The sequence below is a fragment of the Oncorhynchus gorbuscha genome, linkage group LG01, assembly GCF_021184085.1.
Source record: "Oncorhynchus gorbuscha isolate QuinsamMale2020 ecotype Even-year linkage group LG01, OgorEven_v1.0, whole genome shotgun sequence".
In the NCBI taxonomy this organism is placed as follows: Eukaryota; Metazoa; Chordata; class Actinopteri; order Salmoniformes; family Salmonidae; genus Oncorhynchus; species Oncorhynchus gorbuscha.
In genome coordinates this window covers 18,445,312-18,473,236 of record NC_060173.1, presented here as the reverse complement: position 1 = coordinate 18,473,236, position 27,925 = coordinate 18,445,312, and the positions used below count along the sequence as shown (strand labels likewise).

At 41.4% G+C, this 27,925-nt stretch overlaps 2 protein-coding genes across 17 annotated transcripts in view; both read right to left on the bottom strand.

Moving 5' to 3' along the window:
- The window catches only part of LOC124034127 (UPF0606 protein KIAA1549L-like), a 55,848-nt gene extending 46,882 nt beyond the window's left edge, over window positions 1–8,966 (bottom strand). For 4 of the 6 annotated variants that reach the window (XM_046346887.1, XM_046346904.1, XM_046346896.1 and 1 more), the window contains exon 1: window positions 8,402–8,965. In XM_046346887.1, the coding sequence (XP_046202843.1) occupies window positions 8,402–8,624 (223 nt within the window). In that variant the 5' untranslated portion in view covers window positions 8,625–8,965. Of the gene's footprint in view, window positions 1–7,790; window positions 8,184–8,401 lie in introns of those variants that run through there. The other 2 variants (XM_046346912.1, XM_046346929.1) reach the window with 2 other exon arrangements.
- Window positions 8,967–9,204: 238 nt separating this feature from the next.
- Window positions 9,205–27,925, bottom strand: part of LOC124034083 (homeodomain-interacting protein kinase 3-like) — a 49,346-nt gene continuing 30,625 nt past the window's right edge. For 4 of the 11 annotated variants that reach the window (XM_046346832.1, XM_046346815.1, XM_046346824.1 and 1 more), the window contains exons 3-16: window positions 26,313–26,436; window positions 21,822–21,941; window positions 21,598–21,684; window positions 21,259–21,443; window positions 20,933–21,086; window positions 18,095–18,215; window positions 17,875–17,984; window positions 17,580–17,698; window positions 17,321–17,479; window positions 15,969–16,421; window positions 15,585–15,841; window positions 15,297–15,354; window positions 13,869–13,987; window positions 9,205–13,709 (exon numbers count right to left, since the gene is read on the bottom strand). In XM_046346832.1, coding sequence (XP_046202788.1) covers window positions 13,264–13,709; window positions 13,869–13,987; window positions 15,297–15,354; window positions 15,585–15,841; window positions 15,969–16,421; window positions 17,321–17,479; window positions 17,580–17,698; window positions 17,875–17,984; window positions 18,095–18,215; window positions 20,933–21,086; window positions 21,259–21,443; window positions 21,598–21,684; window positions 21,822–21,941; window positions 26,313–26,436 — 2,512 coding nt within the window. In that variant the 3' untranslated portion in view covers window positions 9,205–13,263. Of the gene's footprint in view, window positions 13,710–13,868; window positions 15,159–15,296; window positions 15,842–15,968; window positions 16,422–17,320; window positions 17,480–17,579; window positions 17,699–17,874; window positions 17,985–18,094; window positions 18,216–20,932; window positions 21,087–21,258; window positions 21,444–21,597; window positions 21,685–21,821; window positions 21,942–26,312; window positions 26,437–27,925 lie in introns of those variants that run through there. The other 7 variants (XM_046346847.1, XM_046346839.1, XR_006838525.1 and 4 more) reach the window with 7 other exon arrangements.

Sequence of the window (27,925 nt, the reverse complement as noted above, 5' to 3'; positions counted from 1 at the left end):
CGGCAGGGTGGCCTAGTGGTTAGAGCGGCAGGGTGGCCTAGTGGTTAGAGCGGCAGGGTGGCCTAGTGGTTAGAGCGGCAGGGTGGCCTAGTGGTTAGAGCGGCAGGGTGGCCTAGTGGTTAGAGCGTTGGACTAGTAACCGAGAGGTTGCAAGTTCAAATACCTGAGCTGACAAGGTACAAATCTGCCGTTCTGCCCCTGAACAAGGCAGTCCACTGTTCCTAGGCTGTCATTGAAAATAATATTTTTTTCTTAACTGACTTGCCTAGTTATATAAAGGGTTTAATTTAAATAAATAAAAAATTAAAAGTAGGTCACTTATGTTTTGTTCAGGATAAGCATAGGGAATAGATTTAGATGTTAGGTACATATCTGGGACACACGTAAGCAGCTGCTGTGATTTAAAAACATATCTCAACCTACAAGTGAAAGCTATAGCTTGGGATTCTGTGCTGATACAGTGGTGGTGTTTTCAAAGGCCCCTTTCCTCAGTACAAGCGAACGATGAGGATTGGGCAGCTAACAGGGTTTATTGTCTTCTGGAAGGCAGCCGGTGAAATACTGGCAAATCTCCAGAGCGCATTTGTACAGTATTTCCATTCTGAACTTCCCCCACATTCTCAACTTATTCATCGGAGGATTGTTTAATTTAAAAGGAAGGATTTCCAAATCAGGCGGGCTTTGTACAACCAGGCCTGTGCCTAAATTTCCCAGGATGCAATCCCTCTGTCTCCCATTAACTCTACCCACTGAACTGTTCATCTCAAACAATGGATCTACCAAGAACTAGCAGCAATTAATCCTATAAAAAGCTCTGATAAACCAATAATCAAAATAACTCCATGAATATATATGACAATGAGTTTGCACATTTTTTTTTGCCAACCCTACCAGTAGATATTCATTCTAAAATACCCTATAAGATCAGAAGTGTAAGTGTGACAGCATTTGGGGTCTTCAAGACAGGACACACTGAAGACCTCTTCTGTATCTATCCTAACCCCCACAGAAAGCCACCTGCTCTGACAGGGTGCAACATATGGGCCCTCCATCAGAAGCACTGAGAGTTCACTGAGAGGTATGAGCCATGGCAGTGGACAGCAATTGGGTTCATTTGACAACACGACTGCTCCAGCCATCCTGGGGTTCATGAAAAAGCTCTGCCCATTCAGAACACTGATCCGTTCGGGCAGGAAACATGGTGCATCACCATCCTAGGCGCAGGTGGTGAGGAGGGGGCGCTGGGGAAGTGTCCAAGTGAAATGAAACCCATTGAGACAATGTGGTGTGCTTTCCATGGAGTGACATCTTTCCAACAGGATGGACAGATACACACTTCCTGAAACTATTCATAGTGTCCATCTGTCTCGCTGGGTTAAATAGTGCATCTACAGTACAGAGTAAATAACACTTTTACAGTGTTTTTCAGGAAGACTACAGGGCCCAAAGGTAGCAATTAAATATTCACCTTAAATGCTGATTAGAGCAATTTATTCCACAAGCAAAACATAGGAAACGTGAATATGAAAAATGACAAAATATGTACCATATTGTATTGCATTTAGCGAAGCAACACTAGTCTAAGGAGTATGTTTGGAAATGTTTTATCACAGTAATGTCCTCTGACTTGAAGATAAGGCAGATAAGGAAATGTCATCATAAAGTATGGACAGAGGGCATACAGCAGTGGCAGTATGGCTGGCAGATTTGAGCTCTGAGTTATATGAAAGTTCAGCTAATATTTCACTGTTTTGTTTGTCAAACACAACAGAATAACAGAAATGGCTTCCATTTACCCTGACCGGTACTGCACAGACACCTGCTAAGTGAGGTCACACTGCATCTCAGCATGCATCTGTAGACACAGCATAGCAACAACACTGCTTTCTAAGAGCTGTCGTTCCATCTATAGAGTCAATGGAATTATATTTACAGTAATTAAATAGTACTGTAATTAGTAGTCATGAAATATTACTAATCAGTGGAATATAAAATGTAAAAGCATTAAACCACATAGGCTACAGTGATTGAAAGACAGTGGCACTGTCTCCCAGGTAAGACATTACCAGAAATGAAGAGCTGAAGACAGACTTATAGGAGCACGGTATTACGTTATCGCAGTAAACCCTTTCCATTTTCTGCACGCTAACTCATATAAATGCAAAACTAAAAGTCAAACCAGAGCCTGAGCTTTGCACAGCTTACGATTAAGGAGGGTATTAAACATTTTTAGAGGGTTGAAAGAAGCCAATGACGTGACAGTGCTGCATACAGGCTGGTAAAAACAGCTGTAAAATAGATTCAGAACAAACAAAGTGCCATATTCTGTTTCCTGTGTTGTTGGAGCCCAGGCTCAGTGTGTGACCTATATTGCAGTGGTCACACTCCTGGGTCCTGGGAGAATATGATGGACATACTCTGGCACTTCAGTTGTCACACACTTAAAGCCACAGTCTGCAATATTTCCTAAAGGTCATTTAATGATACATACATTGGTAGTACCCAAAATATTTTTGAAGATTTTTTATAAAAGCATTAGTACAACTGAATTATCATATCAAAGAATAATAATAATAAGCCTAGTTAAACCACAAAGTAACAAGGTGTGGTGTTAATGCATACCATTGGAGGACTAAACAAGGTAACTAGCACATTGCAAGTGAAGGATGCTTTCCCAATGTGATAAATAAAACTTGGTTGTGATGGCACTGATGCAGAAGGTTAGCAGCTCATCTAGGCAGGCATTACTGGGTCCCGTGTGACTAGATAAGACAGTCATGTGACCATTTCTCTGGCTCGGGGTAGGTCAGGCAGTCTAGCAAAAACAAAGCGAGAGCGTGACATTCTGAGCCACAACAATTTTAAAATTGGCCACATAAGGACATGCGCAGAGAGTGGAAAATTATGTAGTTGACAATCTGGGGATATTGTGGTGAGGCAGGCAGGCAGGCAGGCAGTGACCAAGAATCCTCTCTGTAAGGGGCACTGAGGAGGCTCTTTGGTCTTTCTGCTGCATGCCTTTGATTTGAAGAAGAAAGACAGTCATGTGATGTTGCTGGGGGAGCTCTAGTCTAGCACTGGAGCTCATGAAAAGCAACACAGAAAGGGGACACAGCAAATACCATTACATCACCCTGAATCCACTTTGGCAAACAAACAAACACTGATCCTGCCATGCTCACTTTCCACAACAAACCTGATGGCTTGTGTGACAGTGATAATGAATAACAACAATGGATGGAGCATGGATTTCAACAGGCCTTGTTTATTTTCTGTCAGGCTCAGTTTGGCTATGTAGCCTTCTCTTCTGGTAAGCATCACAGTTACCAGGGACTGAAATATTGAGAGTTTTCTAAGCTCCTGCAAGGAAGAGCATGTGAGATTTTCACCTCAGTGCATCCTAAGAAACACCTTGCATTTGCCACGAAGCAGCAGCTTAAAGTCCCAGGGGTGCAGCAGGTAATCACAACCATATTAAAAGTAGATGAGCCTCTTGCTTTTCCAGCACCACCCTCCAAAAGAGCAGTGAGAAAATGTATTTGTCATATCTGAGGAGTGGAAACTGACCTCAGGGGACCAGAAGTAAGACCTAAGCACTGGGAAAGTTTGTTTCACTCTACATTAGTTGTTGTTGAATTGTTCTCTGTAGCCTACTGATCCAGAGACAGACAATATCATGTCTCATGTGAGCAAGTCAAACATACAAGACCAACACTAAAAGCTCAATGTATTAGAAGCAGCATATGGCCTTTTGACAAAACAAGATACTGACATGATTGCCCTTAATTACAATTAGTGTAGGGCATATGCCTTAAAGATCATTCAAAAATATATACTTTGTCAACATTTTCATAAAGAAATGTACATAATTCAACAGAAAATGCAAGTGTACATTTGACTTGTATACAGTAGCTCTAAAACCAAAATTGTAATTATCAGAATATTTTTTAAATCCATTTCTAATAGCTTCTTTCAAATGCAGATGGCGTGTGAGGAATTCACAGTTGTCACTACGATCAACTGTCAGAACTGGCACTAAGGTTAAAAAGAATTTAGGACACAGTCAGTCACCTGACCTTGTGTAGCTACGTGTTAAACGCATGCACACACACACACACTCACGGGCATGTATGTATACAAATTGTATTCTACTCCACCCCCCATTTCGATCTTGTCTCATCACTGCAACTCCCCAACAAGCTCCGGAGGCGAAGGTCGCGTCATGCGTCCTCTGAAACATAGTGACGCCTTTAGCACTGCGATACAATGCCTACAAATTTTATTTTTTATGATGAATTCATATCGACTCAAGCGGCCAAACAGTAAATCACGAAGCCCCTAGCTATAGTCTATCCCAGGGAAGCGTGAGCACTTCGATTGATAGACTCAAGCGGCCAAACAGTAAATCACGAAGCCCCTAGCTATAGTCTATCCCAGGGAAGCGTGAGCACTTCGATTGATAGACTTCGAACATAAAAGTATGCATTGATTTTTTTATTTAATAAATGCCAAAACTGCTGCACAAACCAGTGACTCCACTGGTCCAATAACGAACCACTGGCCATGCTTTTTGCCCTTTCTCGTCCCCTGCTGTGGCTCAAAGCTGTTTCATAAGCTACTGTAGCGGGAGATTTGCAGGTGCATATGGCGTGAGCACAGAAGCCATTTCATTATCGTCTCGGGAATCAGAAGCATTCATCTGATAGAGGTCACCCATGATCCTGTGACTCTCATAGGAAACACATTTGTTAAATGGCTCTTATGGTCAGTGTCACTGATTCAATGGAATATAGTATTCATTAGATGAGCTAAAAGGCCAGAACTCACTTGGCTCTCCTTTCCCATTACATAATAGACAGTCATACAGTGAGCAGCATCTTTGCAGCTCTCCGCAGGTTGAGGATACAAGTGGCTTCTAAACGGACACTAAAGCTGCAAACTAAAATGTAAATGGGGTTGTTCCAGACAGGTTTAGTTTGCGTTAGCGTCAAGGTATCCAGCACTATTGCAAAGCCCTCTAATTAAGTTGTGCCAAATAAATAACTACACACAGCTACTGTAAGGTAGTGCTGAAATGAATGAAAGCAGTTATTTCTCCCTCATAGCCTGGTTCCTCTCTAGGTTTCCTCCTAGGTTCTGGCTTATCTAGGGAGTTTTTCCAAGCCACTGCGCTTCTACACCTGCATTGCTTGCTGTTTGTGGCTTTAGGCTGCTTTTCTGTACAGCCCTTTGTGACATCAGCTGATGTAAGAAGGGCTTTATAAATACATTTGATTGATTGATTATCTTTCAGTTTGATCTCCTGGTCTGCTCAGGTCTACAATGAGGCCAGACAGCCAGGCTTTCTCTTTGTGTTTTTCTCTTCAGTCAGTACTGAGGCCTCCCAGGCCAACACAAATTGAACAACTGCTGCTACACAGCAGGCAGCAACTATCAAGGCCGTCACACAGCAGTCACTGTGAGCGATGACGAAAGGGCGTTCTAATACATTGTGAGTTCAGAACTGCTCAAGGAGACGGAGACATAAATCCATCTGGATATTCGTAATTTAATCTTAAGAAGATTGATTACATTTTCATGAAAGACTTAGTGTAAAAGCCCTGTTACCTAATGTGTTGGTTTGGGGTCAACGTTATTCCCTGATGACAGAAATTACATTTAAAAAACATAGCATTTTGATGGACAATTTCCAGGGACATTAAGCTTGTCATATAGTTTTGAGAAACTTTTATGTCCCTATGATAGAATTACAGTGTTAAAAAGGGAACATAAACACACAGTTACTGGACTATGCAGCAGAGTAGTAGGCATCTACAGGGTTTCCCAAACTCTGTCCTGGGGCCTCACATGGGTGCACGTTTTGGTTTTTCAAGCTTGATTATTTGAATCAGCTGTGTAGTGCTAGGGCAAAAACCAAGGTCCCAGGACCAAGTTTGGAAAACACACACACACACACACACACACACACACACACACACACACGCACACACACACACACACGCACACACACACACACACACACACACACACACACACACACACACACACACACACACACACACACACACACACACACACACACACACACACACACACACACACACACACACACAGTATAATATACTAACTTGCATTACATATGCATACAGTATAATGTACTGTGCATATAAAATGAAGTATTCTGCATCAAGGTGTTAGCACATCATTTTCAAAAAAATAAACAAACTGTGTTTCAAACACTGTCCTGTTCAGATCAATAGATAACCTCCCCCAAAGATCAGGAATAAATAAGTACTAAATAAATAAGTACTATACCTAAATCGGGATTAGAAATCAAACTAGCCAACAAGCTCATCCTACCCACATGCTTTACAGAGGCTTTCCATGCATAATGTATTTAATGTAAAAGGGAAATATATATTTAAGATCTAGCAATGCATAATTAACTTCCACAGCACAGGCAATCGCCCTAACGAGTGTATGAGGAAAGGTGCTGTACAGGCCATGTTTTGGCCATTCTCTTAAAAGAGTTCCCAAGCAACCCAACTGTTAATATTTGATTGCGGCATAATCCTAATTGTTGGCATCTTATTATGGGATTGTATAAGGGGCTAACAAACAGGACATAACAAAGGGGCCCACATTTTCCCACCATCCTTTGAGCAGCAAATTCTTTATAAAGGATACGAAGGAGAAATGCAACTGGAGCAGCATGCATAAAATACAGAAACACTGAAAGCCATTATCAGCAGAATGGGAATCCTGGTTAGCATAATTGATCAGTAATTGAAGACAGATTCATTATTATTGGGCATTCATTGCCTTGTGACCAGCAGCAGCTGTGGTCATAATTAGTGATAAATAAATACACTGGCTTTTCATCTGAATACAACCTACTTAACCAGTAGCATACTCTATGAGCACACCAGAATGCAGCAGCCTGTTCCAATACCAGTTTGCTGCTCTTTTCTCCACACCAATGTTGATTTTGCATGTCGTGACCACAGCTTGGAAAGCCTGGTTAAAGAAATGTGTATTTGTGTGTAATTGGTAGAAAAATATTGGACATAAAATGGAGCACAAAATAGTGTTTTCTTGCTAATTAAAGGGTATAGGCCTAGGCATGCATTTTACTCTACCTCAAACATGTCTGTTGTTTGCTGTTGAGCAGTGTGAAATCTTTTCTGCCATAATTTACCAGGAGAAGCATTTCATTTGCATGCACTATTCAAATCACATAGCATTTCAATCTTACACTATTGTCTAAAAGCACTGGTTATTCATATGCTATAGGGCAGGCTATATATTTCCCTGTCAGAAAACAATTAATGTTAGGCAGATCGGTTCCCATGGCAACACAGCATATTTGGCTCCATGTTGACTTAATGCAACAGCTCTGTGGGCTCATTAAAGACAAAACACCTCATCCTCACATCCACAAGTGGATCTGGCCCATGCCCACAACCAAATGGCAAGGTATTCAAATATGGTTTCATGAATGGAGGAAAAGAGGGATATAATAGCAATCTGAGAGGATTTGAAAATATAAAGGCTAATGCAGGCCTATGGCTGAATCACAATATGTTTTTCCTACTTGAATGTATTGGAAAGCTAAAATTAGGTGAAAACTGCTACCCATGGTCAAATTATAGGCTTAAGTCTTTTAAACACCAGGTCCAAGGCAGAAAAGAAAAACACATATCTCATTAGTGGCATTTTGCTTCGTATGACAACATAATCCATTATTTATAAATCATGACACGTTATGTTATTTCAAGAAGGTAAGTGACCTCCACAAATGCTGCCATCACTGTCGATCAAATAAGCAAGAAGCGTAATTATAATTGTCGTCGTTGCAGTCTTGACTGCTGAACACAGGCCACTCCAGGCACAAAGGCCACACCAGCGATTATCTTCCTTCGAAAAACACAAGAGGCTGGGAGGCCACATTACAAAATCAACAATTATATTGATTTAGCATGTCTAATTGTCTGAATGTGATTGCTTAAAGCAAAAATAGACGCAATCAGATTATTGTGCGTAATATTTTAGAATGTCCCCTCCACATACTACATTGCAAATTGCGAAATCCGGTGGTCTCCTAAGAATCTTGATTGTTGTAAATCACAATTTCCTATTTTGACAAAAATAACCAGAAGATCTGCTACTTTCTCCACCGTCATTATCCGCGTATGTGCACCGATGGTCATAATATAGGGACAGGGTACGAAGAGTTCCACCTGAAAAGTGCAACCAATTTGAGATATTTATATAATACAATCCCCATCCACCCGCAGGTCATATACAGCCTAACATCTCGATGAAGACCAATTAGTTAGTCCTACCAAGCAAGACAAATACTACTCGAACAGGTTGTCAACAACCAAATAATGAGTCTTACCATCAGCAGCTAGGACAGACTGCATTAAAAGCAAAACCATTCCAAATGATAAAATATATTTAGTCCACATTCGATCCAGTCCCAATGTCTTTCCGTTTTTCTGGAAACATAAGGTGGCTCCCATTCCCACACCTATCCATTCAATCGAGCCAATCGCGGGAGCATTGTTTATTCCGCTGACAATTAAATCATCGAGGCTGTTATGCACATGTTTTGAAGCCATTTGTTTATCCTTGATACATCTAACAGTGTTAATATTGACAAATACATTTGATAAATCCTTCACTGCGGACGATGTTATCCGAAAGCCTCTCCCCGAGGTTGACAGAAAGCGGCAGCATTGAACCTTGTGTGTGATGCGTGTGGAGGTAACAGTCCATGCACTACGTCGACCTGCTAGCGCGTAATAAGCTATTATTTACGAACAATCTAAGATGCACTCATAACCATAGAAGTACATTTAATGTTTCGGACGGAAAACGGCTCCCGTTCAAAACGCAGAAGTGATCAATTATGCTACCTTGTTGGAATATTTACAAGTCGAACCCGTCATTTCATTAGAAAAAAATATCACGTCGCGGCGTGACGCGAGAGTTGACTGCGATCTCCTCACCGTAACAGACGACCTCTTGTGGGTATAGACGGCAAACCTAAACCGACCCAAAATAGTTCCTATTTTAATTTATCGTAATTCGATTACCAATTTGATTTGCATAAATATCTGTAAATGTATATTGAGCGTCAAAGGTATCATCAACAACTTAATGTATTGTACTACTCATAAAATACAAGTCACAAACAAGAAGGGTGAAGCAATTTTTTTTTTATTCAAAGTGAATTTTTACAATAGTACACCATCAATTTTTAAATTTGACACTCCAACAGTCACTAGGAAAACCCGCTTTTTGTGACAAAGTAAATAAGGCTTGGTCACATTGAAATCACTGAGAACTAGAGAGAAATACGACCGCAAACTGTAAGAGACATTACATCCAAAATAATAAATGTTCCCAGTTCTCATATTATATTGCACAGTGCAGTTGCTACATGGCAAACTAGTGTAGCATAAAACCAAAAGCATATTAAAATAAAGCCACAGAAACTACACAATAAAACAGTTAACACTTCCAATTTAGCAATAAAGTCTATATGCTGTGTTTACGACGTGTATTACCCTATCACTTGAAGTGTAATACAACTTATACTAACAGGTGAAATAACTGCAAACAAGATCCAAAGCAATCAAACCAAGTGGAAAGGATTGAAGATTAATGCAGTGGCATATTGGACAATACAAATACCCTGAATTCATTATAATAGCATGACATAACATAATACATTAGTTGCAGTATAGACTTAAAAAGTGACAACTTTGGACCTAATCTGTGTGTATGTGGGTTATTAAAGCAAATACCAACAAGTGATCAATCAAAACAGATGCTGCTATATGGATGTTTATCATATACAGAATAGAAATAGCTGTAGCCATCAAAAAATGCAACAAAAACATTGTCATGTCTGCAAAGCCCCCAAAAATTCAACTCCACAAATACATTCACAGTGTATGTAAAGCTTTGCATTTGTTGTGTTCAATAAAAAAAAAGAGACAAAACTGTGTAGAGTGTTATATGTATAAAATATTCCCTGACTAAGAATAATTGTCTTTTTATGTTCTGTAGAAAAGCTATATATTCAGACCATATGGTTAAGGTTGAGCATTGGGATTGAGTGATCTGAAGATAACAGCCAGCACCCAGAAGAGCTCCTCAGAAAGGAGAATGCATTGTGTTTGTCAGCTCTACTAAATTGTACACTTGAGTCCAAAAGCAGAGTGCTTTCTCACTTCGTAACAAATGTGAGAAACATGAGGATTTGAACAGGCTGCAGAAGTCCTGATAAAACATGAGGCTGCATAATCCTAACATCCTACCACTCTGGTGGGAAATACTCCGCTCTGTTGAGGAGCATCCCCATTTCACTCTACTGCCACACTTGACTCTGCAGGAGAGGGACTGGCTAGGGGCCATGGAGTTATCAACCAACAGTTCTCTTGACCAAAATTTGAAAAGGCACTAGTTGTAGACACTGTCAGAGTGAGAAAAATGCTATTTGTGTGTCTGGAGTTGGGGGGCTAGTGAGTAAACATATTCAATCTTTCACAGTCCACAATGTATTGAAAGACTACAAAAGGGCTAGAAAGATTAGAAAATATCATCTGTCATCATTTGACAGTTGCCCTTGTTTGGATTAATGAGTTATGACAGAAAAATGTTTAATAATTCACACCCATCTGCCTCAAATCGATCTATTATGAATAGATAAGAATAATCTATAGAAAATCTTTCACAATTCACTTTAGATACAAAAAATAATAATTAAGAGTCTTAATTAAAATAGATGGCTAGAAAAATCCATATTAGTCAAGCACTTCATTGACCACGGCAATTTCATGAAAACTGTGTGGGATTTTGCCACAACCCAAACCTGATGAGCTTATTGAAAGTTTAACAAGTGCTTACTGATGCGTTTCATAACAAATATTACACACGTGAAGGCATCTCTACAACCCAATGTAAAGGTGGGGACCAAATAGAGGTGTTGCAGTAAATATATCTGCATGGTAATATAGAACTGTCAATCAATAATGTGAATCATCTTTAGGCTTTTCAGGATGTTAACAGATCAATAACTAAAATCGATAAGCAAAATCGTCAACACAACTACTGTATGCAATGATGAACCCAACCTATGATTAAAAATATAAAATACTGATGCTATATGCACACAAAAACAACAACAAAAAACACTTAATTCCATTACTTGTAATACAGTAGTTCCAATCACACTTCAAATATCAAAGCAAATATACAGAGGCACTAACAAGTCTTTATGCCAGTCACTATACTCAAATAAAACCCACTTCTAGTATATGGTAATTAGAACTATACAAAAGTAAGAATGCATAGTAAGAACTAAGATAATCCCCTAAATTCACAGCTATTTTGAAGTGGTAATCAGTACATAGCAGCTCATCTATGATGCATTCAAGATATATGATAAAACTTGCCCAAAATGCTTAAAACAAACCTTTTTAAAATATATTTTTTCTCAATATATTCCATCTTCATGACTACAGTATACTTGAAGACAACGGGAAAAGAAAGAGTAGCTACCTTGCTTGGGGTGAATTACAGTCTTTGGTGCTGAAAAAGCATTTTCATTTGTAAGTAAGAAAAAACAAAAACCTAATTCACACACTAGCAATTAAAAACAATTCACACAAAATGATATTTCCTCCCTGACAGAATGTATAAAATAAGCAGTTGACACATTAACAAACCTCAACAAATGGAACAATAAAATAAAGTATAAGTCTAATGCGGAAATTGCACTTAACCAATACACCTTGTCAAGCACTACATAGTCCAGCAATTATACACTAGGTTAATAGACGGTATATCAAAACACTACAGTTTTCTGAAGATATATGAGATCATACAAAGAATCAACCAACTATCTGCATGTTTGTTTATAGTCAATGCCGTGCCCCACATCGGTATTACGCTAAGAAAAAGGCTGTAAATACAATAACGCAGAAAACCAGCGGCTATATGTAGATTGTATTGCAGTTCCAATAAACAGTGTCAATACTGTTAGTAATTAAGTACTTAGTGACTAGAAATTGATGATCAAATGTTAAATAATTCACCTTTTGTTTGTACATTAGTTCATTCAGGAAAAGTCCAAAACAAAATAAACATTTGCCTAAAGCATAAAATAAGCTTAAAGCTGCAATGTATCTTTTTGGGCTACCGGACAAAATTCACATATATAGAAATGTGTGTTCTAGATCTGTCCTTCTCATTGAAAGCAAGTCTAAGAATCAGTAGCTATGTGCGCTATTTCTATGCTTCCCATTCTTAAGTTTAGTTTTTGTACACCAGCTTCAAACAGCTAAAAATAGAATATTTTTGGTTATGGAAAATATATTTCACAGCGGTTTAGACGGTACAATGATTCTCTACTCTATACTTGCTTGTTTTGTCACAAACTGAAATTTGCCGAACCATTAGAATTTTTGCAACCAGGAAATGGCAGAGTGATTTCTACATAGTGAATCTTTACCCCCAAAATACAATGAGCCCAAATAAGTATTACTTATTTGATTATCTGATAGGCAAAAGCATGAGTGAAAATAATCAGATATTCAAGTGCTGCAGTCCAGTACATGATACATCTATAAACGCCAGAAGTAACATTAACAACCTCAGATATTGAAGGCACTAGTAGGTGTGGGAACAGGTTACGATGTAGTAAGTCTCACAGTACACAGGAGTGACATCTAACTGTCAACAACTTTACTAAGTTATTTTTCCCATGCGAAGGCATGCAGCGTGTGGAACAACCTTTTCAGACCACTGACGGTACACACTGAAAACACCTAGGTCATTAGGGAACACCTTTACGCCACAAAGAACCAACGGAGACATTTGTCCTAGCACTGGAGACTGGGATGGCTTAACGAGTGATGTGACTAGCACACATGCTAGGTAGAAGGCAATATAGAAAAGGGTGGAGAAACAGGGCTGAGAACAATGTGTACCGTGAGACTGTACTGTGAGACTTACGCTCCAAATGACACTGTAGCACAAAAGTGCAAAAACCCATTAAAAGTGAGAATTTCTTAATCGTTGATTCATTCTTTTTTCAATATTTTTTCCCCCCAGGTTTAAATCCTATCATCATCAACCAACATGATTTGTTGAAGCCTGGAGGGGGGGGGGTTCTTTCTCTGTCATAACTTGAGAGATGACAGATGAAGGCCTTGGTTAACGTTGTCACTTCTGGCTGCCCTTGCTGGCCTATGGCCCTGGGCGGCTGGTGCTCAGAGGTAAGGGTACTGGTTGAGTTTGGTGGGGCTGAGGGGGAAGCCTGTATAGGCTGGGGAGGCGATGTAGGAGTGTGGGGGAAAGAGGGGCCCAAACTGGCCCTGGTGGTGGATGGTGGGTGAGGGCAGCAGGCGGTGGTTGATGCCCATGGTCACCTGGTGGACAATGCTGCCAGGGTGGGAGATGCCGAAGGCGGGTTGTAGGACGGGCCGCTGGGCGCACGGCGAGGCCAGGAGGTGGGCGACGGGCGCAGAGGGAGGATAGGAGAGCAGGGTGGTCTGGGGGTGAGGCCCCGAGTTGTGGGTGGGGGTGAAAGCGTGGCCGTGTACCGTGGGAGGGATGTAAGCGTGCGGCCGCCGGTGCAGCCCATAATTTCCGTTCCATTCCTTGTGGCAGGAGCTGTATTGCTGGACCTGAGGCTGGCCAAGGAGAGGGAAAAACCTTTACACACCACTACAAACTAAGTCGCTCTAGATAAGAGCATTTGCTAAAATACTCAAATGTAAACAAAGTCAAATTACATGTAGAATTAGATTTGAATGACTTAACCAAAACCTGGAAGAGGAAGGGGGACTGACCTGGCCGAAGCCCAGGGGCTGCTGCTGGAATGTGGTCATCTTCTGTTGCTGCCGGGGGTGGTGGTGGTTCAGTCGTCCAGGGGCACAGCGCCTTTTGGACTGGCATGAGGATTCGAAGACTGCAAGAGAAACAAGAAAGGGCTCTCAGATTGAGATAATGTGTGTTTCAAAATGACAGGGTAACAAGACCAATAAGGACCCACAGGAAACAAGAGCATGCCTTTCTAAAACAAACAGACAGAGAGCAAGAGCTAGAGATGCACTTTGGCTGATAGAAAGGCTCTTTGTACTAAGCTAACATATGGAATTGATTTCAGATAGTCATACCAAGGATCATTTAGCAACTAGATTTTGAATTTTAGGGCCCCTTTAGGTATAAAAAAAATATATAAAACAATTATTTGATGAAACACTGAATTTGGAGTTAATGTTATTATGTACATGTTGGTGAGATTCTCACCTTTCCATAGAGGGGTCATACCGTAGGCAAAACCATTCGGACACTACATACGTTTTTGTGAGAAGAAAGATTTTCGGGATGTCTCATGGTCTGACAAACACCACTGTCGCTGTCACCTTTCACTGCAGATGTGGAAGGCCGATATGGTGGATTGAGACGTAGCCCATTCAAAAATACCTGATCAAGTTTAAGAGCGTTGGGTCAGTAACCAGAAGGTCGCTGGTTTGAATCCTTAGCTGGCAAGGTGAAAAAATCTGCAGTTCTGCCCTTGAGCAAGGCACTGAACCCCCAACAACTGTTCCCCGGGCGCCGATGTTGTGTAAAGTTGATCAAAGCAGCACCCCCGCACCGCTCTGGTTCAGAGGGGTTGGGATAAATGTCGAAGACATTTCAGTTGAAAGCATTCAGTTTTACAACCGACTAGGCGTCCCTTCATTTCAGGATTAATATGCCACTTACAAATGTTGGCACTAATATATGTCCCATATCAGATCCAATCCCATTTAGTGGACAGTCCATTGCTGTGTATAGCTAGGTTACCTTCAGTATAAATCACAAGTTACAGTACACATCCCATAGCCTGATTTGCAGTGCATATAAAAGCCTGTACACCTCAAAAGCAAACCTACATGATGTGCTGTAAATGAACACTCAAGAACATCTGACAATGCAGATGGACAGTTGAGGTTAATCATGCCTGGATTGTAAGCATTGCCACAGTGCTTTATGGTTGCGATAATGCTTACAACATGAATTAGCTGGTCTAACTCAAGAGTCTACCGAATTACCTTCTTTAGCATCCAAAACACATGAAAACACACCAAGATGAACTGGGGAAGAAATAGATATCCATGAGAATCAGAGAAAAAGAGGAACAGCAGATCAAATCAGAAGTGTTCATTCAGAAGCAACTAGCTATCAGCACAGCCACAGAGACAGGCTGCCCAGTGTAAGTTACCCATGTTCACCTGTGATAGCCTCTCTGACCAACTAAGGAGTGGTAGCTGCCTGCCACGCCCATGTGACCTGCAAGGCAGACATCAGCACAGGTGACAGACTCTCTCTAATTTCCTCAGGCTGACACACATCATTCAGACATCAACAGGCTCACAAAGCACCATCTTTCCTACAGAGACCACTTCCAACCAGGCCTGTATGTTATACAAAACTGAAATAAAAGATTACAATGTATAGGCCTATTTTTACTGTTAATACTAAACCAATTTTGACATGTAATGCTGTGAATAGAAACTGACCCATTCGGTCTGTGTGCAGGTCCATGTTGTTGTTGTTCAGCACCACCTTCAAAGGTGGCACCACCATGGTTCTCACAGGGGGATTGCTGGGCTCCTTCTGGGGGGCCATGCCACTTGTCCTCATGCTCAGAGATTGATGACTGTGGTTGCCTAGGTAGCGGCTCTCCAGGTAGGGGCTCTGGCTCCGGCTGGAGTCCGAGGCAGGGGAACCGTCTACCGTCTCGCAGCCACTCTCATGACCATCGTCCTCAGACATGCTGAAAACAGACAAAAGCTATCAATAACAGAACTAAATGTCCATGTTTGCTACTGATGATCAAGACTGTGGCCGCTCACGCAAGTTTTATAAAGTTGTTAATGTTTAAACGTGCAGTTTGGCAGTACCTGTTGGGCCTCTTACAGGGGGACGGGCTGGACTGCACCGAGGCAGAGGAGCTGGTGCTCAGGGTGCTGTCTGGGCTGCTGAGGGAACACACCCGCTCCATGTTCAGCGAGCTCTTACATGCCTCGCAGTCAGGGCTGCCTTTGAACCTGCAAGAGGAACCCTCCTCTCCGTCCGTGTCACTGCTGATGACGCTGATGGTGGGGCTGGGCAGGTCGTCGATGACCACAGACTCTCGCTGCTGGTGGGACATGTCTATCCTCTCATCCTCCACTGCCTTACAGCAGCTCACCTCCTCCTCATGTCGTCTTTCCTGCTGAACCTCCACCTCAGGCCCCTCCCCACGGGAACCATCTCCTCCTCCTCCTCCTGTGTGACTAACACGGTCGGCCATCTTTGGAGAGCGGCACATTGAGATTTGGATGTTGCCATTGTTGTGGGAGTAGTGCATGCTGCTAATATGAAGTAAAAGTAGTGAAGTTGTTCGTCAGTACATTTTAACACTATTGTTTATGTAAGAACAACATTATCTGTGATTTGGTAGAACATTCACTTAAAGGGATACTTCAGGATTTTGGCAATGAGGCTCTATCTACGTCCTCAGAGTCAAATAATCTCGTGGATACCATTGTCTCTACATGCGGTTTGAAGGAAGTTGCTAACTTAGCGTTAGCAGATACCCATAGACTTAGTCATTGCACTAACACTAGTTACCAATTGCACAATGACTGGAAGTTAGTTAGAAACTACCACCAACTTCCTTCATACTGAACAGGCATAACAATGGTATCCATAAATTCAGCTGAAGTAAATGAAGGGCATCCTTGCCAAAATCCCGAAGTATCCCTTTAAAGCTGCAATATGTAACTTTTTGGGCGACCCGACCAAATTCACATAGAAATGTGAGTTAAGCGCTGTCATGCTCAGTGAAAGTAAGTCTAAGCAGTAGATCTGCGCCATTTCAATGCTTCCATTAAGTTTTGTTTTGCGTCTTTTACTTTTGGTATTGTACACCAGCTTCAAAACAGCAGAAAACAATCATTTTTGGTTATATATTTTACAGTGTTTTAGATGGTACAATGACCTACACACTATACTTGCTTATTTTGTCACAAAATGAAATTAGGCAAACTAATAACATTTTTGCAACCAAGAAATGACAGAGCGATTTGTGCAAAGTGCACCTTTAACCAGGTGACAAATAAACTGAGTAGGTTTTGATTTGAGTAAAATCTATAATTTATCAAACCAGGCACAAAGAACTCAGGTTAATTCAACAGCATTGATTTGCCATAGACCCTGTATGTGACTGGAGCGTGGAGGAGAAACATTGGGCAGACATAGTGCTTCTCACCGGCTCTGACTGGGCCGGTTCCTATTGTTGGCGTGTGGCTGTGGCCACACCACGTGTGCAATGCCAATGTTGATTGGTTGTGGACCAGACATGGCCATTTGGTTGGTTAGAAGAGGCTGCATCATGTTGCTGTAATGGTTGCTGTGTTGCCGAACTTTCCTTTAAAAAAGGCAAAACATGATACAAGTTTTATCTCCACAATGTGAAGGGGCCAGTGAAGTACGTGTTAAATAGTATCTTCTCTTGTGAACCAACTCACCCCCAGTCACTGAGCCTCTGTGGGCCACCCGCAGTATCAGAAGCCATAGTAGTGGGAGGGGGAGCCACTTGCTGCCAGGCTGGTATTAGGATCTGCTGGTTTCTACTTGACCACGGTTGCTGCAAAGGACAAAGACAGAAATCATTAGTGGACCATAAACCTTTAAGACTAAGTGAGGGAAACACCAAACCCCTTAAATAGCCTAACTTGAATTTTACCTCTTTGACCAGTGTGGAGACAAGCATCGGACTCCTGTATTGTATACAAGTGTCACTAATGTGAGCCAGTGTCTCACCTGTGCTATGACTCCGGGTCGCATGTGTAAAGGCTGTATGGGAGGGGCTTGGGTCACCATCGGTATTGTGTTTTCCATCCTAACTGTATATCCTGGCTGGTTTGGATTACCTTAAAAACAAAGCACACTAGCATAAGATCGGAGAATGGCCACTGTAAACCCAGCAATGACTTTGTATCTTTCATGAAATTACTAGGCGCTAATTTGAAAAGCTCTTCACCTTGTATGGCTGGGGGGCAGAGGATGAGGGCTGGCTGAAAGGAGTCATTACATCCAAACTGACTGGTTCCTGTCTGCAGCATCCCAGGATGCATCACAGATGGAGCAGATTGCGTCAAAGCCTGTATAGAGGTGGGAGAGATTATTTTCATTATTTTAAAACATTGGTGACCAACTTTTTATTTTGTCATTTATTTTTCAGAGGGGAGTAACAGGTACAAAAACAATCAAATAAATGCATTAAAAATACATCCAACTCAGACATGGATTGTGTATGTGAATGGCAAGACAAAAGATTTAAGTTCCTTTGAACGGGGTATGGTAGTAGGTGCCAGGCACACCAGTTTGTCAAGAACTGCAACGTGACTGAGTTTTTCACACAGTTTCCGGTGTGTATAAACAATGCTCCATCACCCAAAGGACATACAGCCAACTTAACAACTGTAGGAAGCATTGGAGTCAACATGGGACAAGCCTCCCTGTGGAACACTTTCGACGAATTGAGGCTGTTCCAAGGGCAAAAGGGGGTGGATGCAACTCAATATGAGGAACGTTTTCTTAATGTTTCATACACTCAGTGTATATGGAAGTAGTTTAGTGCCTAAAAATCTGTTACAATACAACGCAATTTCTATGGGCTAACAGCAGTATGGCCAAAGTCAATGTTCCATAAAATATTTTTTTAATACCTAAAGGGGTCCTAAAATTAAAAATCAAATAGCTAATTGATCCTTGGGATGACCATGTTAAAACAATTACATATGTTAGCTTAATTGATTTGAGCGTTCTATTAAAGTTTTTGGCAATGGTTTTATCTAAAGAAGTGACTATATCTACTCCCAAATATTTCAAATGGGAAAGAAGTCCTCCTTCGGGGTCTTGAGGCAGTATGAGATGAAGTGATCAGTAGATTTGAGAGAAATGTATATTATTTCCTTCGGTTGAGGAATTGCCCGTGCCAGATTTTCCATGGATAATAAGAATAGCAGAGGCAAAATTGGATCGCCTTGTCTTCTGCTTCTAGGTATTCTGAACAGAGCAGATATTGCCTGGTATAACTATGACTGAGGAATTGGCATATAGTATTTTAAATAATATTCATGAAATTGGAGTCACATCCCATATGTTCCAAGACAGACCAGAGATATGACCACTCTAGTCTATCAAAAGCTGTTTCCTGAATGGAGAGATAATACAGCCCAAGGAGCTGTTGTTTCTCATGAAGCATATAAGATATGTAATAGTCGACAGAGCATAAAGGCTTTAAACCCACTTTGTTCCGTGTGGATCCATGTGGGTAAGTCTCGGGACGACAACATTTTGAAATACAGTTTAATATCTGCGTTTATCAAAGATAGGGGGTGATAATGAGAACACTGGGTGGCATCCTTAAAATGTTGTAATAAAAAGTGAAATTGCTGTGTTCACATCTCTCCCAAATTAACCTTTGAATGGTGTACATTTCTTTATAGAAGCAGAAGAATCTTTGATTAATTTGGGTTCTGATAGTAATTCCCTTTTCAGATTCAATAGTTGCTCTATCAGTCAATTGATAACTACTGCATAGCTTTTTGGCCAGTAAACGATTGGGACGATTACCACGGAAGTAGTGGTTGAGTTTTACTCGATGGATGGCAAATTCTGCTCTCCATCTGATCAATAAATTGGATATAGTAATAGCTACCTGGTCCAAAAAGATTAATTCAACCCAGATGCAAATGCAGTTGCATTCTTTTTTATAAAACCTTTCGTGGCATTTTAGGACATTCTGAAATGTTAAGTTGGCAGTAGTAAGCGTGGTGGTCAGACTCGTATGTCTAATTTAATTTTTTTGATGAAAGAAAATAGGTGTAGATAGTATGACATCGATTAGTGAGAATGACTTATGCCTGTTCGAGTAGAAAGTGTACTGTTTTGCATCAGGATTACAAGGCATCAATGAGGTTGTAATCAGAGTATATGCTAGAGAGCCTTGGTTGCATGTGGATTGGACTTTGGAGTTGGTCTTATTAGATTTGTCACGCATGTCCAAAATGGCATTCATGTCTGTCCCAATACCCAGATGGAATTCAGTTAATTCTAACAATACGCTGTTCAGAGAATCAAAAAGTATAGGATCATACAAATTTGTAGTACACACATTAATAAAGGCTATTTTTCTTTCCATTATGGATACAATTAAAGAAAGTGATTCTGCCTTCTTGGTCTTTGCCATTACTCAATAATGGTAATTGCGTTACTAATGTATCATTATGATTACACCTTTAGTTTTACTTGGGGCAGATGAAAAAGCAGCGAGTTTGAAAATGGTTCTCTATTCTCTTTTTGGAGCAGGTGTGTTTCTTGGAGCATTGCTATAATAAAATGGTTTCCTGCTAGGATATCAAGACAGCTGAAAAGTTTAATAGGTGAGTTTAGGCTTTTCAAATAACAAGAGAATAGCTAGCGTTGCCATCGTTTTTCAGCATTTACTTCAGACAATGAATAGTGAGAGCTAGCAGTGCCATTAAAATTATGTAAATATTATGCAATGGCCTTAATATTCCTGTAGGTGGAAACATTGGGTCCAGTAAGAAGTGTATGTACCACAGCCATAAATGTAACATCATAGATTTCCAGTGTTCATTAATGCAGACAATATGTGAAGCTTCTTGTGATTGTGCTTAACCTGTTTGGGGTAGGGGGCAGCATTTTCACTTTTGGATAAATTGCGTGCCTAAACTGAACTGCATCCTACTCTGTCCCAGAACCTAATATATGCATATTATTATTAGTATTGGATAGAAAACACTCTGAAGTTTCTAAATCGTCCTGCCTACCCGAGAGGTTAATAGATTACCTGAGAGCGAACTGATCCCATCTTACTGAAGGCCATCGGCAGTCCAGCTGAGTTGGTTGAGGGTCTGGGGAACAGGGCTTTGTTGCGGTTGAGTGTGTTGTACGTGTTGGGCCGTGATTGACAGGCATCCATGATTTGGAAACATGATTGAACACTGGAGAGAAGAAAGAGAACGTGTGAGATGAAGAATCAAGCAGAGGAGAGGGTATTCAAGATGAAACATTGTGGCCTACTTCCTACTTCTGATCTGTGCCCATCTGTAATCATAGTTTGTAGTTCACCACTTCTTTGTAGTGGATGTAAGAGCTTTTGTTGGTTAGACTTACTGATTGCTGTGGGGGAAGTCGAGGAGGTGCTGCATGGTGACAAACGGATGGTTGAGGGCATCGGAGGGAGCAATCCTCTTCTCGGCATCAATTAGCAACATGGTCTTCAGCAGGCCCACATACTCCCTCCGGTCGGCCTTCTCCGCCAACGAGTCACTGCCCTTCATGTTCAGCACCAGATTCACCTGAGGCGGCAGGACAAAATCAACATCCAGCTACTCTATTAAAATCCACTGGTGTTCACTACAGTGTCATATGATAGTTTTCATGAATAATTTACTTGTATGCAATTTCGTACTTTGCTTAAATGTGTCACATCGTTTAAAGTTCTGTACTCACATGTGCCATGTCATCTAGACTGCTAAAGATGTACTTCCTGGCCTCTTTGGATTTCATCCCAGTCTCAGTTTCATGTTCCCCCGTCAGCTACAGAAACAGGAAATGGGACTCTTCAAAATTCAGACATGCATTCTCTAGCATTCTGCCTAGCGTACTCAGAACTGGGTGTGCTTATGGTATATGATGTCAATGTTCAGTAATCACACAGTGTCAGTGCGCGTTACCTTCAGTCTCCAGGGAGCATAAGGCGAGTCAGACTCTTTGCAGAAGAAGCGGGGAGTCTTGGTCCCCACATTCAGCAGTTGCTCCCCTGGCAACCCTTGTGTCTGAGATATGTAGCGAATCTGTGGAGGAGACAGAGGAAGAAAATATTGTGATTACAACATTAACATAATTATCTTGCGTGTCAGACCTACTACTCCTATATATTTACAAAGGAATTAGCAACATTAAGTCATTTCCATTAGCCATGATTAGAATACAGTATATACAGTGTACATATAAAGTGGGTGAAACAGTATAATAATGTTCACAAAGTGACCAGTGTTCAATGACTACGTACAATGGCAACAGTCGAAGTTGCAGGGTAGAGTACTGGGGTGGTAGCCGGCTAGAACAGTGACTAAGGTTTAGGGCAGGGTACTGGGCGGAGGTAGGCTAGTGGTGACTAAGTCTGATGGCCTGGAGATAGAAGCCTTTTCTCAGTCTCTCGGTCCCAGCTTTGATGCACCTGTACGGTCTCCGCATTCTAGATGGTAGCGGGGTGAACTAGCTGTGGCTCGGGTGGCTGAGGTCCTTGATATGTTGACTGAGCGAGCGTCACTTACACAGGCCTACTTGTGCTCCAAATTTGGCATGGTAACTTGGTGATTTAATTATTTCTTATTCAAACAATTTCATTGCTGCCCATGAGATCATTACTCAAATTATTTTTCAAACAGCAATAGACCTGACTTTGATGTTTTGACACCTGATCTGCCATGGGAGCAGTGACACCGACAACATGACAGATATAGCTAGCATCTGTTAGCATCTGTCCCTGACTGTAAAGCCAGTAAGGCTTTTTTCTCACAAAGGGTACATCATAGCTACCCTCTCCCAGTCAAAGCACTGTGCCTTAAAGCGGCTACAAGTACAAGACTAGGCATGAGTTAGGCCATGAGACAGGGCTCTTTTTCTCACTGTGCAAAGCTGCTGTTCCAGCACTTGACAACAGATAGTAGACCAGTGAGTTTCACTGGCTTTGTTAATGGCTTGATGATTTGGATGTTATAGAGACTCAATCAGGTTACCACAACCCTGCATAAACACAGTGAGAGCAATGAAGTGAGAACCTGCTGATGGTGTGGGGGGGGGCAGCATGGTGCAGCAGTCAGGGGGCTTCTGATCAGCAAAGCGCTACTGCTTGGTCGCTGTCCAAATGACCACTAGACACAAAAATGACAAACCCCACAGCACACAGAGCATTCCCATGGTCTGGCCTTTAAGCCGAGGGACATGGCCCAGACAATTGCATTTATAGGCTTTAAAATCAAAAATCGAAAAGTGGATGCCTTAACCATCCTCGCATTCAGAATCAAAATCCACCAGCACACAGGCATCAGGGACTGTTATCCTACTCCACTGATCGGTCTGTCTTCACTGAGCTGTCAGTTCTGCTAGTGTTGTTCTCTTCCCTTGACAGTCTGATAGATTTTGAGATAATAGACCACACACACCGCACCGAATGTTGATCTGTCGATTATCTGGAATTCATTTGACATCCGTTCGCTTGCTGAGTGGTCTGTTTTGGGGACCGTCGGCGATAGCACCTGACTGACATTTGCTAGCGTTTGTACATGTGGAATCAGTTTCCCCGTCGGTAAAGACATCTCTCTAAAGAGCACGAGCGGGGTGCTGAAAGGTCAGCCAACAAGAACAAAAAATATATATACTTTTCCCGGTGACATCGACCCCCTTGCAGCTTACTAATAAATGAGACAGTCATATAGGCTACACTATGGGATGGTAGCTAGCTAAGTGCACACAACACAATACTTCTTCCAAGCTAGCCAGCTGGCCACTGTAGCTAGTATTGAAATTATAATTAAAACAAGTCATTTGTTTCAATGAATCAGCTGCCTGTGTTAGTTGCTGAGAGTTCGTGCAGTGTCTGTGACTAGCTAGCCAGCCATGTTGTGCTAGCTAGTGAATTACATAACAGTTTAGCTAATGTGGCTATGGGCTGGCAGGTGATTCTCATGAAACCAGTTAACCATGGCAGTAACAAATTGAGTTAGAAAACCATGAGGCATCTGCAACAATCAACTATCATTCAGAAGAGTAAAATTAGTAGTTTATGGCACAGTGTCTTAGTTTAAATACATTTGCCTAAATGTTGTACACTTTCACCCCAAATTCTCATTACCGAAATACGTCCCAATTAAATTAGCTGGTCATTTTAAAACATTTTACTTAAAAATAAAAAATAAATTATGTGAATAAAACTAAATATGTTGCTGTAGTTTGTCCATAAATCATATAAAAAGGAACAAAAAAATAAATGCAACAATTTAAAGATTTACTGAGTTACAGTTTAGAAATAATTCAATTGAAATGAATTCATTAGGCCCTAAATCTTTGGATTTCTCATGACTGGATGGGCCTGGGAGGGCATAAGCCCATCCACTGAGGAGCAAGACCCAGCCAATCGGAATTGGTTTTCCCCCCACAAAAAGGGCTTTATTACAGGCAGAAATACTCCTCAGGTGATCCCGCAGGTGAAGTCGGATATGGAGGTCCTGGGCTGGCGTGGATACACGGGGTCTGCGGATGTGAGGCCGGTTGGACGTACTGCCAAATTCTAAAACAACATTGGAGGTGGACTATGGTAAAGAAATAAACACAATTATCTGTCAATAGCTCCGTTGGACATTCCTGCAGTCAGCATGCCAATTGCACGCTCCCTCAAAACTTGACTCATCTGTGGCATTGTGTGACAAAACTGCACATTTTAGAGTGGCCTTTATTTGTCCCCAGCGCAAGGTGCACCTGTGTAATGATCATGCTGTTCAATCAGCTTCATGACATGCCACACCTGTCAGGCAGATGGATTATCTTGGAGAAATGCTCACTAACAGGGATGTAAACAAATGCGTTTTTTTGTTGTTGTTGAGAAATAAGCTTTTTGTGCGCATGACCCCAAACCGGTCCAAATGTAACATGCAGTCAGAAAAACGATTTTGAACGTTACAAATCTTTTGTGACAACTGATGCTTCCTTTGTAATGGTGTTGACAGTCATTGATCTAAAAGTAATTTGATACGCCAAACGATCCCAGGCATTATCAGTTGCTTAGTCACAAACTGCGCACTGTGCCCAGCTTCACGCACTGACCAATGCGAGATAGGCGGCCTATTTATAATCTTGCGCACCATCAGCATTCAAACTCTAAAATCGCTTGTGTTATATTAGGTTGTCACTCAACTATAAAACCTATGTAATTTACTAGGTTATGGTCATCTATGGGCTGTTGAAAATTGTGTTTTACCGGAATAAAAGTAAGCTAACGGAGACTCCTCATCTGGCTATACAATTGATTTTATAGTTTTGTTTTAAACAGGTTTATATGGTCATTTTAAGATATACAGGGTAAAGTTGATAATTTCATAATCACTTTTGTTAGGAGCACTGCATGGCCGAAGCAAGTGGAAAATAGATCACTCCATAAAAACTTCCAAACGGTCAAAACCATTAGATTTTGAGATGGGGATGAAATCCAAAGTTGTGCTGTATATTCATTGGCTAGGTCATAGCTCATTTGTAAACAATAGTGATACATAACCATCTCAAACACTTAATCTGTAAAAATGACAAATGGGTGATAATGTCAAACTAAAACATATCATTCCTCTATTGTATCCCATCTATCTTGATATCAAATCTTCTTGAAAGGGAAAGATGCACATCCCTATTAGCTAGTTAGCCAACATTGGCAGAGCAACACACACATGAACATGCATTGCCAAACTAAGCTTAAAAGGATACTTTAGGATTTTTGACTTCCCCCGGACCCGGATTAATTTATGGTTACCATTTTTATGTCTCTGTGTGCAGTTTTAACGAAGTTGCTAACTAGCGTTAGCACAATGACTGGAAGTATATGGTAACTGCTAGCATGCTAGTAGATACAAGAGACTTCAAGTCATTGCACAAATGCTAGCTAGCATTGGCTCACAAAACTACCTCCAACTTCTTTCATACTGATATCCATGAGCTCACTGGACTCTAGGTAAGTAGAGGGGTTAAATCCCAAAGTGGCAACGCTACTGCCACGTGGTCCGGAGTATTTGAACATGGCTGACAGCTTCAAGGTTGGTGCTAAGTACTCTCAGCAGGCAAACATTTGACAATCCTAACAGTGTGTCTGAGCATATAATCCTTAAATCTATTGACAAACATGTACATCAATCTAAGTAACATAATAATACGTTTTTAAAAATCCTCAAAAATCAGTCAATTTAAGATTTGCATGGGCTGCTGTGTCTCAAGCCACCGCATCCACCTATGTTGCCCTTCCACATCTGCGGGGAAATGTGACAGAGATACAGCTGTGTTCGTTAGATCTCCTAGATATAGGACAGGCACCTCAAAACCTTATGCCTTATGATATGTTAGCTTAGTACCCCCCTCCTCCCCAAACTTTTAGAGGTTATTAAGCAGGTACTTTTATTTACCTGGTCATACTCCAGTGCTCCTGGGTAGAGGGGCCAGCCCAGGAAGAGCTCAGCGATGACACAGCCCAGGGACCACATGTCGATGGCCTCACAGAACGGCAGGCCCAGGATGATCTCTGGTGCCCTGTATACAAGGAAGACAAACAGGACAGAGGTTAGCGGGGAGCAGTTTCAACAACCATTCTGAGACCAGAACACACAGCAGGCTTTCGATTTGTTTTAAATCAGGGGGCAGGAAACTCAAGATATTATCTAACATGATTTATTGTGGGGCCTCATGTATGACGTCACACAAACAGAATTCAGTATGTGAATTTCTTCTTCAAATATTGGGATTGAGAACACACTGGTTACATCAAGCTGAAGAATGACACTTGTGGACTTTGATGGCCATTAAGCAATTTTGCAGGCATTACTGCGTTCCACTTCCTTTAAAAAGAATGGCCAATCAGTTACCAGTTTAAAACCAAGGCTATGCAACGTGGCAGCCTTGACAACAGAGAGGAAACATCCGTTGCCTAGCGATGGTCGGACACAACACCCTAATGAAACCATTATAGAGTGACACTGTCGTCACTCGGTTTAACACGTTTCACCTCCCAGCCAAATGACCACCTGCTGACAGGAAATCTCTGTCTGCGGATAAATGCTGAAAACAAATTCAGCAAGGGAAGGCATGACAAAAGAATGACTAAAGAAGTGCAAAATGAGCACACACCCAGCTCACAGCCTAAGTATAAGACAACACAGAGGTAGATGTGTACTCTATATCCAGCCATGGACCACACTGGCAACAGCTGAGGAGATCATGTACACCCACAGGGGGACTGCTGCTCAACGTTAGCCTCCTCAGGCACCATTGTGTGAAGAGATAACACATACTTCCCGATAGCGGAGGTTTTGCAGCAACGCCTGTTAAAGAGGACTGTCTAAAAGGAATATAAGCACAGTTCATGTTTTTCAACCATGGGTTGAAACAAGAAGCAACAATTAACAACTTCCTGTTAGAGCAGGAAGTTAAAGGAAAGGAGAGGAAACTGACAAACTCAATATCACCTTCATTTCAGTGTTGGTCTTAATGTGGAAATTAAGTCAGTGTTACCCAGAGAAGAGACAGACTTCTCCATTCTTTTAATGTTCTGTAAAAAGGGGAAGGGTGGAGGGAAAATCACTCCTGTACATAGTGTGCTTACTGCCAAGTTCAGACGAGTCTATTACAAAATGTTCTATTCCGCCAACGCCTAAATCACAACAGCATTAACTAATATTGCCTAGATATCATGCGAGAAATTAGATTCGCCCAGGTTTGAGCAGGATGTTAATGTGCTAATGGTGGGTAGCCCCAGTCAGTCTCCAGAGAACATGCTTCCTTGGGTACTGTCACAGATAGAACCAATGTATAAATCTGAAGCATCTAGTTGGCATTTCCACTCACCACCAAATATGGTGATGAGAGGAAGCCTAGTGGCCGGCAGTAGGAGAAGACTGAGCGCGATGGATTTCAGACGACATTCAGCAAATTCGCTCATCGATTAAACATTTGATCTCAATACAGTTCCATTCCCAAAACTGCAATCTGTTATGATCAGAGTGGACTAAATAGACTACCATTT